Source organism: Anolis sagrei, chromosome 6 (assembly GCF_037176765.1).
Source record: "Anolis sagrei isolate rAnoSag1 chromosome 6, rAnoSag1.mat, whole genome shotgun sequence".
In the NCBI taxonomy this organism is placed as follows: Eukaryota; Metazoa; Chordata; class Lepidosauria; order Squamata; family Dactyloidae; genus Anolis; species Anolis sagrei.
This window is the reverse complement of record NC_090026.1, coordinates 76,141,237-76,158,321: the sequence shown is the minus strand read 5'-3', so window position 1 is coordinate 76,158,321 and position 17,085 is coordinate 76,141,237. Positions and strand designations below refer to the sequence as shown.

The following is a 17,085-nucleotide window of genomic DNA, read 5'->3' as shown; positions in this document are numbered from 1 at the left end:
ACAGTTACCTTAAGTCAGAATGACTTGAAGGCATACAGAAGCAAAAACAAAATAACTTTAAACCAAAATATTGTAGCATTTTGGTCCCAACTTTTGACCTTCGCGCTAACCAACCCTGGAATGCATCTCTAGCTCTAGGATCTGTGGGGGGTCAATGGTGGGGAGAAATTTATCTTGTCATACAAAACAAATGTATAAGTCACCACAAAGCAAGGAATGTTTTGTTTATTCTAGGATTCATAATTTCAGCAGAATTTTCACATTTATTTTACAAAAGAAAACAACTTCCTCATATGTACCATTGATTTGTCTGACTTGAATTTTTAAAATGGTAACCATGAAAATGCTTTTCATAGGAAAGCTTTTCTACCATGTTGATATTTATATGGATTGGGTTGGATCCAAACTTAGTCATACTCCATAGTAAAATTAATTAGGCTTAGGTTAGCAGTGAGTCTATAGAAGGTACACCTAATTCTGGATCCAAACCATTGCTGAAAATTGTGCAGAACAGATTGATAGTGAGATAGATAGAACACTCTCCTTTGAAAGTTTTTCAGTTAGTACATAGCATATGGTAAACTTGAAAGCATTTTCCTTTGGCAATAGATTGTGATATTCAGCAACATTTGTGGTCACAAAACAACCGAGGGATGAGTGAAATACTTTTAATATGTCTCTACACTAAATTGTAAGAAATTAAATGAGAAAGATTTTTTTCTTGAAAATTCTGCATATGTTTTATATAATATATATTGCATTGTATAGTTATACAGACAAATTTACATCAAGTACATGTTTTCTTAAACACTGATTTGAAAAGGATGACAATTTCTTTTCTGTACAGAAATGGGACTTCGATTTGAATTTCTTTTAAGCACAGTGTGTACTCATATTTAAGAAGTGTACTCATATTCTTCTGCACTGCGACGTCCAAAATCCATCCAGCCCATGTAATCCCTGTCTTTTATCCTGTGTGTAGGGTCGAAATTCTGTAATCCCATCACAGAGGCCTTTCCAGTAGAACCTTTAAAAGAAAGGAAGTTGTACAAACGTAAATAAATGATTTTGCAGAACAGAGATAGCAACAAACACTTTAAAATGGAGGATAGAAACGTTGTGGGAGAACTCAATCCACCAGTATATCATGGAGTGTAGAGACACCTGAGTAGGCACACACAACTTAAGGACTTCCTTTTCAAGATCCCTGATCTTAAGAAAAGTAGTTTTGGAGAACTTTAGTATGCACAGAACACTTGCACATTTTAAAATGCAAAATGCTAAAAATGCATAAAATGCACAAAATGCACATTGATCAATGGATGGCGTTAAGGACATTAGTTAAAGTCCATAAATAAATGTGTACACTCAGAAGAATACATGTAAAATGTGTGTGAATTCCTATGCAGGAATAAAGTGGCCTTGCAATATGGAAAGAAAATAAAGGTGATTTTGATACTCCTGCCAGAATGGTATGTAGACAGTAGACAGATTTTATTGGTAGTTCTCTAGGTGTTTGCTAGAAACCAAAAAGTGTTTCTGACTCCAAGAAGCAATAACTACGAAATATTCCTTCTCCCTTGCCAAAAACAGCACATATGTGGGTTTAGTCTGTTTAATAGATTGTTCTTAGTTTTAATTGCTTATGTGCTTAGATTGTTTATATTTTTGTGAGATATGTTTTATTGTTTACCTGTGTGGCATTGAATTTTTACCGGATTTGTAAGCCACCTTGAGTCCCCTCTTGGGTCGAGAATGATGGGTAGAAATGAAGTTAACAAAATAAATAATAGCTATATGTTTGTAAAATGTTCACTGTTTTGTGTTTTGTTTACACTGTAAGTTGTTATTGTATGTAAATAAAATCTTACTTATTATAAAAAAGGAACTAGGAAAAAACAAAATTAATAATAATTAAGGTGGGAAACTAGAATTTCTGAGTAAAAGGATTTGTGAACTGGGTTCTGTATATGTACATTTTCCTGTCCTTAATCTAACTACATGGTTGAGCCACTACTTTATAACTAGTGTCAAGTGTGTGATTCTAAGCTTTAAAAAACTAGATCTTTCATACCTGAAACCTACTCCCCTTCCTCAGAATTCCACCATTCTGTTACTACTGAACTGTTGTTGACAACATAATCGAGTAATTAGTAGTCACTGAACCTCTAAATGCAGATATGCTTTACTTTATCCCTGGCTAGTTGATGTTCGTAGGCTAAACCTCACATGAGATATTAATTTGTGCCTGTTGTGGCATTGGTAACACAGAATCCTGGCCAAGGCATGACTTGGTGTTTTATATGTGGTTTTAATCTGTTTGTTAGATTGTTATGTGTTTTAATTGCTTATATGCTTAGATTGTTTATATTTTTATAAGATTTGTTTTATTGTTTACTTGTGTGGCATTGAATGTTTGAAGGATTTGTAAGCTGCCTTGAATCCCCTCCTGGGTCAAGAAAGGCGGAGTAGAAATGAAGAAAATAAATAAAATAATAAATAAGGCAGAGGGGACTGTCATACTATCATATCTATAATGAATTTTAGTTCTACTGCTTCAGTGGTTTTCCACTGTATTCCTACCGACTACTGTGACACTAGGAAGTGCAGAGATACACCAATATTGTAGAAATATTTCTGCAACCAAACTAAAGACGAGTGTCTTTTCTCCCATGAAATTTAATGTGTTGTTTTGGGCAAGTCATTGCCCTTTAATATGACTCAACTGACAGGGCTGCTGTGAAAATAGACAAAGTGATAGTATTTTTACTTGCCATCCGATGATTACTGGAGTAAATCAGAATGTATATGTTATACTTATATAAACTTAGAAGAATTAATGGACCAAACATTCATTCACTAATGAATAACAGATATGTAGGCTATATTTCAAAGAAAGGAACTGATAAAACTAACTTAAGAATTCCTTGCCTAAGAAAACCACATGAATTTCATAGGGTTGCCATAGGTCAACATGCAACTTGAATGTGCACACATAGAAGGCTATGACTTACCGATGAAATGTTAATGCCTAAATGCAGTAGCAGCCAGTGGTTTCCATGTCATTGGGGTTGTGATTCCAGATTTTGGATACAATATCTTAAAGATACTAAATTGCTAAACTTAATTTGAGGATGAGTTTCAGTACCTTGGACAGCTCCCTTAAAGCTAGCCTTGGAGCCTGGTCACCAGCAGCCAGTATATATATGTTCAAATTACATACATTTTAAAAAGGCAAATTGAAAATTATTTCATGGAAAAAGGGATGTAGCCCTCTGGAGAACTTCAGAGGGACAAATTTATCCTATTTTCCTAGAGATTCAAACTTATTCCCAAGATGTGACATTTCCCACATCTGATTTATTATCCTAAACTGATTTCTGATATACTCAACCTATAGACTCAAAAGGGACATTTCAGTATGAATGGTCACTTGAGCCCTTGAGTACCATTTCTTTCATACATCCTACCTGAACTCCTTTAACTAAAATTTCAATCAATAGTTGCAAAGACCTGATTACTACAAAGGATATTCTGAACTACTTTGCTTTATCTCCAACCTAGTGCAGCAGTGATGTAGTTGTATACAATTGTCCCCATAGCAATATACCCTTGCCCTGAAGGAAAGTCCCAAACTACAGGAAGCTGCTTCGATCCCTATCAACAAAACAATTCATGTGATTTTCATCTATTTTGTAAAGCTAGTGGGTCTTGATTTTTTAGTTCAAGACACAAAGCACTCCCAAATATTTTGTATTACAACTAGGATAGCTCATAACATCCTTGCTAGGAGATAACCTATCTTGCTCCATGCCGTAACTACTATGAAATTTGAAGCTATATGTGAACAGAGGGTAGAGAGAGATGCCATCATTATTCCTGCTAATCAAAATGCCCTAGTGCTCTACCATGCAAGCCCTGGCTCTTCTGCAACATTGTTGGTGAACCACAATAGATTTTGCTGTAGGTGAAAAGCTTTTGTAGCCCATTAGGTTATAATTCACATTCTTGCATCTATTCCCGAAGAGATGTAATGGAACACTCAATCTAACAATAAGAGCTTATTTTCATGCTTATTTTTCTTCTCCTGTGAGTAAAATACTACAGCTCTTGACTCTATAATCCTATAGCCGATTAGCCAGTTGTAAGCCCTTCTGAACTCCTTGGGAACTTAAATTGGATTGCACTATAAGCCTCCTTTACAACTCTGGAGCCCGTACTAAGTAATCATTTAATCGTCACAAGGGCTTCATTTAGATTCCATTAAAACAACACCAAAATGCACACCAAAATGTGCATTTGATGATCTCATCTTAATAGCGGAATTAATTATATTGCAAGGGAGCATTAGTTCATAAAAGGAATAGCTGTTACTCAACCGTCTCCTAAATGGCAAGAAAGAACTAGTCCCACTTTTACCTGTCCTTAGATATTTGGACAGTTCGTAAATATGTTTAAATCATATGTTGAGGTATTTTAAAAAGTATTTTGAGTAACAATAGGTCATTTACAGCTGGTGATTCCGAATGTTGAATGTTTCAGAGTTCCAAGCTCTGAATGTTTGTCTGAAGTTTAAAGTTGTGATACCACCTTTCGCATTTGGAATAAACCCCATAGTGGATGCATCACCTCAGTGACAAAGAAGATAGCAGGCACCACTTGTCTTTTCTATATAGGTCATGACTTATAATGTAGATAATTCTGGTCATCACTATATAAAATGGAATCCAGAAAGAGTCTTTGAAGGTCCTCATAATACCTGGATCTGGGGAGGCATTAGTTACATGCCTTCTCTTCTTAATACATCTATGTAGAGAGAGTCAGCATAGTGTAGTAGTGATTTGAGCATTGGATGTCTGGAGTACAGGGTTCAAATCCCTGCTAAGCCATGCAAACTCACTGGGTGACCTTGGACAAGTCACACTCTCTCAGCCTCAGAAGAAGGCCTCTGAATAAATCTTGCCAAGAAATCCCCATGAAAGATTTGCCTTAGGAATTGGCTTGATGGCAGATAACAACAACCAATGTGTGTGGAAGTGAGGTTGTGCAGGTAGATGGGAAATTACTGAAATATCTTTGCTTAGATACACTTAGAACATGTATCAAAGTATTTACCTCTTCGGGCTTGCTGGAGGTATTTGGCTAAAAGAGCTACCATGTTGGCTTTCTGGTCCACGCTGCCATCAACCTGCCGGATAGTTTTCTCTGCATCTGGGTTACGGATGTGCCGGTGGTTTTCCAGCAAATTCTGCTCAAGATCGGTGGCCACAGGATTGCCATTGTGGGAGCCCGATGTCTGCTGTCCTGAGGAGCTCATGGACAGCACAGCCAGGAGGAGAAAGAGGCAAATCCCACTATACATAGCTAAAGAGAAAAGAGGAGAAAACATGATGAAAATCCTGAGTGGATAGATGGAGGGAGACAGCTTTGAATTTACAAGAAATGTGCTTACAAAATCAAGGTTTAAACCTTATTGTTGATGGCCATTTCTCCAGCAGCCTAGAGATGCTTTGGGTGAAAACTACTCTATTACATCACCAAATAAACCCCACTGGGAGCCTGCAAGTCTTAAGACAACAAGTGGCTTGAAGACCAAGGCTTTCCATACATTTCTTCTCTTGGTTAGATTTGAAAACATCTTATCTAATGAAGGGATCTGAAGATCTTGAAAGGTTACACATGTCTTTTCAATCTTTCCCTTTTAGTCCATTGAAGGTATTGCCAAAACAAGAGTTCTAAATGTCAGTTGTTTCCAAACATGAATATATATCTCTCTCTCTATCTCTATCTCTCTATCTCTCTATCTCTCTCTCTCTCTCTCTCTCTCTCTATCTATCTATCTATCTATCTATCTCAAGACTTCAGAAGTATCACATACAGATCAGTGGCTGAAATTGCTAATCACAGAAAATCAATCTATGGGAATTCTGTTTTGTGGAAAACTTACATCTTTCTGTGATATTGTTTTGAAGTGAAGTACTTCATGGCATTTTTTTTGGCTTGGATTTTTAGGCTATGCAGAATTCAGTATATGGAGTGATGGAAGGAGGGCTAATTTTGCCCTTTTATAAGTATGATCTGTTCGCTTTTTGGGGGGAAAGTTGGTGAAAGCTTTACATCAGTGTTTTTGCAGTTGTTATTTTTCACTGTGCAGCTTTTCCAAATTCTAGAAAAACTAATAGGGTCGACTTCATTCTCAGATTATTTCAATGTAGACCAAATTGATATGCAATGCCCCCAGATCATATCATGGTGTTAATTTCTCTGGGGTAACCAATGCAAATTGGAATAAAATTGAAATGATTTGATTCTCTTGAGAGAAAAATGCTACACTGATTTGGTTATGAATAAAGAGTGAATGAAAGTTCTGATCTGCAAGAAAGGGATTTCACCATCCTAAGTAACCTTAGGTAGTTTCATATGCATTCCTTCAAAATAGATAGATATAGATGGAGATAGATATCTGCCATTTGTGAAGATGCTTTGATTTAGAGAGGAAAACAGTATGACTAGAAATGTGTGTGTGTGAGAAAGAGAGAGAGGGAGAGAGAGAGAGAGAGAGTTGTACTGATTCTATGATTTGACACATTTATGAAATAATCACACTTCATATATTGTAGTTGTTAGATAAAACTACCTGAAAATATAGCAGAGCATCCAAAAAATCAAACAGGATACTTAAAAGTTGAGCATTCAGCTCATTAGTGAGCAGAGCATGAAGTGCCGTTGGTTATGAGTGTAAAGAATTTAGAGCTTAGGCAGGCAAAGATGTAGAGTCCAATCTTAAAAATCACAAAAGGTTTGTTTACAATAATAAACAATAACTGCATTTCTTAGTAAAGAACTGGATCTAACACCCATCTCTTTCAAAGAGAGGGGGAAAAAACACCAATCACTACATGTATCTGACACGCACACAGAGAGAGATCTCAAAGCACACAGCACATACTCAGATGTAACCCCCCCCCCCAAAAGTCAGATTTAAAAAGATTTGCAGTAGAAAAGTATCCAATCTACACAAACAATCAGAATAAGAGCAGAAACAGAGAGGAGAGAAGAAATAGATACATTCCTATCTGTCAAACAGGAGACATGGGGGAAATGAAACACTTAGCCTATTCTAACCAACTTGTTCCTCATTAAGAACTTGAGACTTGGGCAGTGTGGGGTTGAATTCCAACACTACTATCCCATTTTACACACAGAAATCAGAAGAAGAGCCATCCTCAACTAAGGGTGTGCATGTACCACATATTTTAGCAGAAGAGTTTAACATGTATCCTACACAGCAAGAAAAGTTGGCTCAATCATGCCGAATTCTGTACTGCGTGCTAAAAACATAAACCTCCTTAAGTATTACACATACTACACAGTACATACATAACACCTTTTTTTGAAACTCTAAAGCTAGGTTGGTTGTACGGGGAATAAAAATGAGTCAAAACATCATCCTGCATCTAGTTTCCCTGTACCAATTAACAAATCAGAAGTAGGAATGTAAAAGGATAAAAAGACTACAGTTTCCTAGACACCTATCACCTAATCCATTAAAACTATAAACTATACACATTTACCTTTAAACTCAAGGTGTCTTACTTTTAAGTAGACATATATACGACTGCATTGCATGTTGGATTGAAATAAAATAACACTTGCTCTCAATACTTTTAGGACTGGAGTTTCAGGGGGAAAAAAAACAAACATCCCATATTTCTGTTCTTTATGCAAAAGTATCTTTGTCTTTTAGCACAGCGGAGACAAATTCACACAGCAAAAGTTCTGGCTAAAAAAGAACAAGTTAAACATCCAGTCTTGTGAAACAGGATTCTGTTAACCAACATCATCCACATTAGCAAAAGATTCAGAAAAGTTGCAAGCACAACACACAAATAACAATATACTCCTAGAGCTGCCTTGTACGTTTCTGCAGGTTGTAGCTGTCTATATTTTTCCAATTTATCAGTGTAGTCCAAGATAAATGTTCACTTTGAAAAATAAGAAAATTACTTCTGCCTTTGGTTTTTCACCACCCAGCCAGCTCTAATGAAACTTAGAAGTTTGTTATGGTATCTTACCTTTGGAATGAGGTGCAGATTCCTGCTGTACACCAGAGAGAAGAGGCAGCCTTGAGGTGGTGGCTGAGCCCTTCTGCTCTGCCTCTTAAATAGTCTGGTTCAACAATGGGAAGAACGTAGTTTGTTTGCACAGATCTGACGCAACTGTGGGAGCACCACATGCTTCGCTGCATGGATGGAGCAAAGCAGCGAAGCATATGGGGAGGGGAGGATGCGAGGGGGCTTGGAGAGATGAAAGCATCCTAAAGAAAAGACAGGACTCCTGGAGTTTAATCCTGTCGGTGTTTCCCTGACAATTCTTCCTGTCCCGTAACTAAAACTAAACAGCGCTGAGCCTCCCAAATGAATGTCCTGAAAGTTATTTCTTATCTTCCCTGAACAGTCAGATTTTCTTTTGGTTAGCCAATGAAGGGATATTCTTTTTGTGTCAGGAGCGATTTGAGAAACTGCAAGTTGTGTCTGGAGTGAGAAAATTGGCTGTCTGCAAGGATGTAGCCCAGGGGACGCTGGGATGTTTTTGATGTTTTACCATCCTTGTGGGAGATTTCGTTCATGTCCCCACATGTGGAGCTGGAGCTGACAGAGGGAGCTCATCTTCACTCTCCCTGGATTCGAAACTCTGACCTGTCAGTCAGTCTTCAGTCCTGCCGGCACAAGGGCTTAACCCATTGTGCCACCGGGGGCTCAGGGATGCACTCTATGCAATGTCAGTTCCATCAAACTAAACATCATTCCTTGCAGGCACACAGCAAACTTATGAAGCACTGGATATTCTTCTCCCAAATACCCAATGGGAATACAATTAGGTATGCATTATCATTTTAAAGGTGTATTGGAGCAGTTGGTAGTACAATATTAATTTGTATTAATGATGATGATGACTGTTGAAAACTATGTCAGATATTCCAGAAACTGATTCTAGACCCCTGAGTACAGAACCCTTTACTTCTAAACAGGCAAACATAAAATTACACTGTAAATATAGACTGGTATGGGAACCAATACTGTGTAGTGATTTGAGAATTGGACTATAACGCTGAGGACCAGCATTTGATTCTCTTCTCAATCTTGAAAACCTACTAGGTTTTTGTTTTTGTTTTGTTTTGTTTTTTGTGTGTGTCAGGAGCGACTTGAGAAATTGCAAGTTGCTTCTGGTGTGAGAGAATTGGCCGTCTGCAAGGAGGTTGCCCAGAGGACGTTGGGATGTTTTTGAAGTTTTACCATCCTTGGGAGAGGCTTCCTTAGTGTCCCCACATGGGGAGCTGGAGCTGACAGAGGGAGCTCATCTTCACTCTGCCCAGATTCAAAACTCTGACCTGTTGGTCTTCAGTCCTGCCGGCACAAGGGCTTAACCCATTGTTTCACCGGGGGCTCAGGGATGCATCAAACAGTTCCATCAAACTAAACATCATTCCTTGCAGGCGCACAGCTGCTTTGACTCTTCTGCCCCATTTCTGCTACATGCGACATGATGGACTTCCTAGCTGCCATCCATATGTGCACTGAATCCAGAACAAGTTGAACATTATTTAATTTTATTTCTGGTGGCTTCATGTGCAACTAACTTTGTCTCAATCCACAACAAGGGATCAAACATTTTTGAGTGTACCTGCTTGAAGAGAAGTTTAATCATCAACAATGACGAAAAAACTGAGTTCAGGTAATGTAACCAATGCCTTCTGCATATATGACAGCTTAACAATAAATTGAAATGGGTTATCATAGATGGAAGCATAGCCCAGTGAAATGAAACAGAATGTTACCTATTAAAGAGAACATGTTATCCTGCCCCAGATTGGGAGGAAAAAACAGCGTATCCCCCGCCTCTTCTACATCTACGCCTACATCTAAGTCTACGTCTACGTCTATATCTATCTATCTATCTATCTATCTATCTATCTATCTATATAAAAATGTAATGTTTGTTTGAGGTATTAACAGAACTCGAAATCCGCTGGACAAATTGACACCAAATTTGGACACAAGACACCTAACAACCCAATGTATGTCCTTCACTCAAAAAAGTTGATTTTGTCATTTGGGAGTTGTAGTTGCTGGGATTTATAGTTCACCTACAATCAAAGAGCATTCTGAACCCCACCAACGATGGAATTGAACCAAACTTGGCACACAGTTCTCCCATGACAAACAGAAAATACTGGAAGGGTTTGGTGGGCAGTGTCCTTTGGTTTTGGAGTTGTAGTTCACCTATATCCAAAGATCACTGTGGACTCAAACAATGATGGATCTGGACCAAACTCTACACAAATACTCAATATGCCCAAATGTGAACACTGGTAGAGTTTGGGGAAAATAGAATCTTGACATTCGGGAGTTGTAGTTGCTGGGATTTATAGTTCACCTACAATCAAAGAGCATTCTGAATTCCACCAACGATAGAACTTGGCCAAACCCCCCACACAGAACCCTCATGTGGGCCACAGCAACGTGTGGCAGGAGATGGCGAGTTTACAATAAAAGTGAAAATATGTTTGCTTGTATGTATGTTTGTATGTGTTTTCCAAGAAGTTTGTATGCAAGTTCCTGGGAGTCCTTTGATGCCCACCTTCCTAATGCCATGACCTCTAAATACAGTTCCTCATGTTGTGGTGTCCCCTCACCATAAAAGTATTTTCATTGCTACTTCATAACCGTGATTTTGCTACTGTTATGAATTGTAATATCAATATCTAGTATGCATGATGTATTTTCATTCACTGGACCAAATTTTGCACAAATACCCGATATGCCCAAATCTGAATACTGGTGGGGTTGGGGAGGATTGATTTTGTCATTTGGGAGTTGTAGTTGTGGGGATTTATTGTTCACCTACAATCAAAGAGCATTCTGAACTCCACCAATGATGGAATTGAACCAAACTTGGCACACAGAACTCCCACAACCAACAAAAAATATTGGAAGAGTTTGGTGAGCATTGGCCTTGAGTTTTGGAATTGTAGTTCACCTGCTTCCAGAGAGCACTGTGGACTCAAACAATGACAGATTTGGACCAAACTTGGCACGAATACTCAATATGCCCAAATGTGAACAATGGTGGAGTTTGAGGAAAATAGACCTTGACATTTTGGAGCTGTAATTACTGGGATTTATAGTTCACCTATAATCAAAGAGCATTCTGAACCCCACAAATAATGGAATTGAGCTAAACTTCCCTCCCTCCAGCCCCGCATGTTCTCCCTCACCCGCGCATGTGCTCCATGCTACCATGCGCCAAGCACACCTGCTCTCCTCTCCCCGCTTGGAGTCTCAGAAACAGCCCTCCCCTTGGCCTTCTCTGCCAAAGAGGTTCCTAAGACCATCAGAAATATATTCTTTCTGATGGTCTTTGGCAACTGCTCTAAAAACTGCCTTTGCTACCAACGTGGGCTAGAACTTCACCAAACAAGAGCTCCCAGGATTCCATAGCATTGAGCAGTAGAAGTTAAAGCGGCATACACTGTAATAATTCAGATGCACCCAGGGCACTTGGGAGTTGTAGTTTTATGTGATCTCTTGTCTCCTCTAGCAAAGTGGGCTGTGGACTCACCAAACAACTCCCAGGATTCCATAGTATTGAGCGGTGGACGTTAAAGTGGTATCCAACTGCATATGTTCAGATACGCCCAGGCACTTGGGAGTTGTAGTTTTATGGGATCTCTCCCTTCTCTACCAAAGAGGGCTGGGAACCTCACCAAACAACAACTCCCAGCATTCCATAGTATTGAGCCCTGGAACTGCATTCATTCAGATGCACCTAGACACTTGGGAATTGTAGTTTTATGGGATCTCTTGCCTTCTCCATCAAAGTGGGCTGGGAACCTCATCAAACAACAACTCCCAGGATTCCATAGTTTTGAGCCCTCGAACTGCATTCATTCAGATGCGCCCAGACACTTGGGAATTGTAGTTTTATAGGATCTCTTGCCTTCTCTACCAAAGTGGGCTGGGGCCTCACCAAACAACAACTCCCAGGATTCCATAGTATTGAGCCCTGGAACTGCATTCATTCAGATGCGCCCAGGCAATTGGGAATTGTAGTTTAATGGGATCTCTTGCCTTCTCTACCAAAGTGGGCTGGGGCCTCACCAAACAACAACCACAGGATTCCATAGTATTGAGTCCTGGAACTGCATTCATTCAGATGCACCCAGGTACTTGGGAATTGTAGTTTTATAGGATATCTTGCGTTCTCTACCAAAGTGGGCTGGGGCCTCACCAAACTACAACACGCCCAGGAATCCATAGTGTTGAGCCATGGCTGTTAAAAGTGGTGACAATCAAACTGCTCTTTGACCGCCTATAGCTGTCAAGAAGCTTGACTTCTTAGTGATAGATCTGTATCAGCTGCTGTTTAGGAAGACCCCAAACCCATCCAGCTTTCCTTGGCTTTGCCTGAGGGCTTTTCCTTCCTCAGCCCCAAATTGGGGACCTGGACCAGGGAAACGTCTGAGTCTGAAGCACCGGCTCTGCTCTTGAGCTCCTGGGTCTGGCTGGAGCCTCCTCTTTGCCTGGCTGTCTTGGGCGTGGGCGCCGGGGATCCATCTGGCACAATTGATCCTCCCTGGCGCCGTCCTCTGGGACCATTGATCCCCTTGGCCAGCTTCCCCCTCGCTCGCCTGCCCTTCTCTCTTGAGAAATCGCTCTATTTGCGGGGATTTGGGCGCCTTTTCCGGGACGGGGGCGCCTCCCTCGCTTCCCCATCGACTCCAAGCCGCGCCTCTCCCGGCTCTCAGCATCACCCTCGCTCAGGGCATCAGATCCCAGGAGCTGGGGGCTGTCTTTCAGGGAAAGAGCTTGCTTTCAGACCACCTCTGAGCCTAAGAAATCCCCATGAAGCTGCTTAGCACACAGAGAAGCTTGCATCAAAATACCAGCTGATTGGATGTCAAAAGCTAAAGATTTTAGACCCTTTTTCAAAACTTTCCTGAATGTATTTCCCTTTCAGGTGACGCCAAATGAAGTGTAAAGATACAAAGAGTGGATGCAAAACCTCACCAAAACATTTGGAAAAGTCTTACTTTCTTTAAAATGTATCTAATTACAGTCTATGTGAGCTCCTGTGTGAGGTTGCATTTGGAACATTGACATCTGGAAGTGGATCCAATAATAATAAAAAACATAAACATAAACATAATAATAATAATAATAATAATAATAATAATTTGCCGATACATCACATAGTCCTAGACACTTGGAAAATGTCTGACATGTGATGCAATACAACAGCCAGCAGAGTGATCTTGTCTGCTGTGTTTCAAATAATAGTATTAACAACAATAATAATAATTTGCTGATACATCACACAGTCCTAGACACTTCGAAAGTGTCCAACGTGTGATCCAATTCAACAGCCAGTAGAGTTATCTTGTCTACTGTGGACTCATCTTGTTGTGTTTCAAATAATAATAATAGTAATAATAATAATAATAATAATAATAATAATTATTCACCGATACATCACACAGTCCTAGACACTTGGAAAGTGTCCAACGTGTGATCCAATACAACAGCCAGCAGAGTGATCTTGTCTACTGTGGACTCATTTTGTTGTGTTTCTAATAATAATAATAATAATAATAATAATAATAATTATTATTATTATTATTATTATTTGCCGCTACATCACACAGTCCTAGACACTTGGAAAGTGTCTGACATGTGATCCAATACAACAGCCAGCAGAGTGATCTTGTCTGCTGTGGACTCATCTTGCTGTGTTTCTACTACTACTACTACTACTAATAATAATAATAATTCGCCGATACATCAAACAGTCCTAAACACTTGGAAAGTGTCCGATGTGTGATCCAATATAACAGCCAGCAGAGTGATCTTGTCTGCTGTGGACTCAATTTGCTGTGTTTCTAATAATAATAATAATAACAATTCACCAATACATCACACAGTCCTAGACACTTGGAAAGTGTCCGACGTGTGATCCAATACAACAGCCAGCAGAGTGATCTTGTCTACTGTGGACTCATCTTGTTGTGTTTCAAATTATTATTATTATTATTATTATTATTATTATTATTTGCCGCTACACCATACAGTCCTAGACACTTGGAAAGTGTCTGACGTGTGATCCAATACAACAGCCAGCAGAGTGATCTTGTCTGCTGTGGACTCATTCTGTTGTGTTTCTAATAATAATAATAATAATAATAATAATAATAATAATTCGCCGATACATCATACAGTCCTAGACACTTGGAGAGTGTCCGACGTGTGATCCAATACAACCACCAGCAGAGTGATCTTGTCTGCTGTGGACTCATCTTGCTGTGTTTCTAATAATAATAATAATAGTAATAATAATAATAATAATAATAATAATAATAATTCACCGACACATCACACAGTCCTAGATACTTGGAAAGTGTCCGACGTGTGATCCAATACAAAGCCAACATATTCCATATGTTTGCCCATTCTTGAATTTTCCTCCAACACCACAGTTCAAAAGCCTCTATCTTCCTTCGCTCGGCCTTCCTTATGGTCCAGGTCACTCATCCGTAGGTTACTACAGGGAATACCATTGCTTTAACTGTGCGGATCTTCATTGCCAGTGTGATGTCTCTTCACTTTTTATTTCTATTTTTTATATTTCTACTTTTTTCTATATGCTTTTACCAATAAAAACTACTTTTGGATTCCTGGTTGGTGTTGAGTGCAAGTGAAACCTGAGTGGGGTGTAACACTTTGTATGTAATGGGACTTGCATATCCATGAATGTTTGTATCCTCAGGAATCCTTGAACCATCCCCAATGGATACCAAGGACAACAACAATTATCATCCATATCCATTGTAAGCAAAGACTATGCCTGAGAACATAGGAAGGGTGGTATACACCATTGCTTCTTAATCTGTGAATCCTGACCTTTAATGGGGTTGCTTTTACTCAGTTTTGGGGTTACAAAAATTGGCCACAATACAAGTTTTCCGACTGCCACCTAGTGACTGTTTTAGGCACTTTCAGGTTTTTGCTAGCAACAACTTAGTGTTCACAGGAGACTCTGCAGAAGATGCTTCAGCTGTATTTCATAAAAAGGCAATTCAGCCTGCTAAGCAAGCTTTGCAAATACTGATTTATTTACCACAAATATTTGATTTTTATACCTATTTTAAATTTCTAAATACCTGGGGTCACATTAACATTTCCCATTCCAAAAAGGGTCTTGAGTGGAAAAGTTTAAGAAGCCTTGATGTAGATTATAGGAAACTGCTTTCTGTCAGTTTGGAAATATTTCTCCAAATAATTTGGATTATTTTATCTAGTCTCACAGATTGAAGTTTCTTCTATACCTTCTTAGGATTCTTATATTTAGTATTATTATTAAATGTATATAAATGCAATACAATTATTAGGTGTTTAGAAAAAAAAGAGGAGAACAAAGTTGAATCGCTGTAAAGAATCTGGCTTAAAGAAAAGAATGAAGTAGTTTTTGTTAAGACTTATACATCTTTATTTCCTACTTTTCTTTCACTATATTGTTCCACCTCTTTTTATGTATATAGCATTTCTTTTGTGGTTTATAAAAAAATCTTAAAAATATATTTAGTATTATTCCATTATTATTATTATTATTATTATTATTATTATTATTATTATTATTATTGGGTTGCTGTGAATTTTCCGGGCTGTATGGCCGTGTTCCAGAAATACAGCCTGGAAAACTCACAGCAACCCAGTTATTCCAGCCATGAAAGCCTACGACAATACGTTGTTGTTGTTGTTATTGTTATTATTATTATTATTATTATTATTATTATTATTATTGGGTTGCTGTGAATTTTCCGGGCTGTATGGCCATGTTCCAGAAATACAGCCTGGAAAACTCACAGCAACCCAGTTATTCCAGCCATGAAAGCCTACGACAATACGTTGTTGTTGTTGTTGTTGTTGTTGTTATTATTATTATTATTATTATTATTATTATTGGGTTGCTGTGAATTTTCCGGGCTGTATGGCCATGTTCCAGAAATACAGCCTGGAAAACTCACAGCAACCCAGTTATTCCAGCCATGAAAGCCTACGACAATACGTTGTTGTTGTTGTTATTGTTATTGTTATTGTTATTATTATTATTATTATTATTATTATTATTATTATTGGGTTGCTGTGAATTTTCCGGGCTGTATGGCCATGTTCCAGAAATACAGCCTGGAAAACTCACAGCAACCCAGTTATTCCAGCCATGAAAGCCTACGACAATACGTTGTTGTTGTTGTTATTGTTATTGTTATTATTATTATTATTATTATTATTATTATTATTATTATTGGGTTGCTGTGAATTTTCCGGGCTGTATGGCCATGTTCCAGAAATACAGCCTGGAAAACTCACAGCAACCCAGTTATTTCAGCCATGAAAGCCTACGACAATACGTTGTTGTTGTTGTTATTGTTATTATTATTATTATTATTATTATTATTATTATTATTATTGGGTTGCTGTGAATTTTCCGGGCTGTATGGCCATGTTCCAGAAATACAGCCTGGAAAACTCACAGCAACCCAGTTATTCCAGCCATGAAAGCCTACGACAATACGTTGTTGTTGTTGTTATTGTTATTATTATTATTATTATTATTATTATTATTATTATTATTATTATTATTGGGTTGCTGTGAATTTTCCGGGCTGTATGGCCATGTTCCAGAAATACAGCCTGGAAAACTCACAGCAACCCAGTTATTCCAGCCATGAAAGCCTACGACAATACATTGTTGTTGTTGTTATTGTTATTATTATTATTATTATTATTATGAATTATTATAAAGCGAGACAGAAAATTGGTAAACTGACAGAGGCAGATGGATTATTCCTAAATGCTTTGCTAATAAAGTTATGACTCCTCACTAGCACCAAACATACTTTATTTGATGTTCTTTTGATAACAATTGCATCTTTATAGAGCAGTATCATAAAAAGTATCATAGAAAAAGACATCCTACAAATAACGGCTAGATAGAAGAAAAGCAAAAGCCTCTCCAGGGAATGTTCAA

General features: G+C 38.3%; 1 protein-coding gene across 1 annotated transcript; it reads right to left on the bottom strand.

The window, feature by feature from the left end:
* Nucleotides 1–209: 209 nt before the first annotated feature.
* On the bottom strand, nucleotides 210–8,249 carry CCK (cholecystokinin). Its single transcript, XM_060783423.2, has 3 exons — nucleotides 8,076–8,249; nucleotides 5,116–5,364; nucleotides 210–1,027 (listed from the first exon to the last, which is right to left on the bottom strand). Exons 2-3 carry the CDS (start codon nucleotides 5,360–5,362, stop codon nucleotides 897–899), a joined length of 378 nt encoding a protein of 125 aa, XP_060639406.1. The 5' UTR covers nucleotides 5,363–5,364; nucleotides 8,076–8,249; the 3' UTR covers nucleotides 210–896.
* Nucleotides 8,250–17,085: the final 8,836 nt, after the last annotated feature.

What these genes read in the sequence shown, in the direction of transcription:
- CCK (XM_060783423.2), bottom strand. Translation starts at nt 5,362, where the DNA reads ATGTATAGTGGGATTTGCCTCTTTCTCCTCCTGGCTGTGCTGTCCATG. An exon ending in CCTCCAGCAAGCCCGAAGAG is followed by an intron (nt 1,028 to 5,115) that starts GTAAATACTTTG and finishes TTTCTTTTAAAG; the next exon opens with GTTCTACTGGAAAGGCCTCT.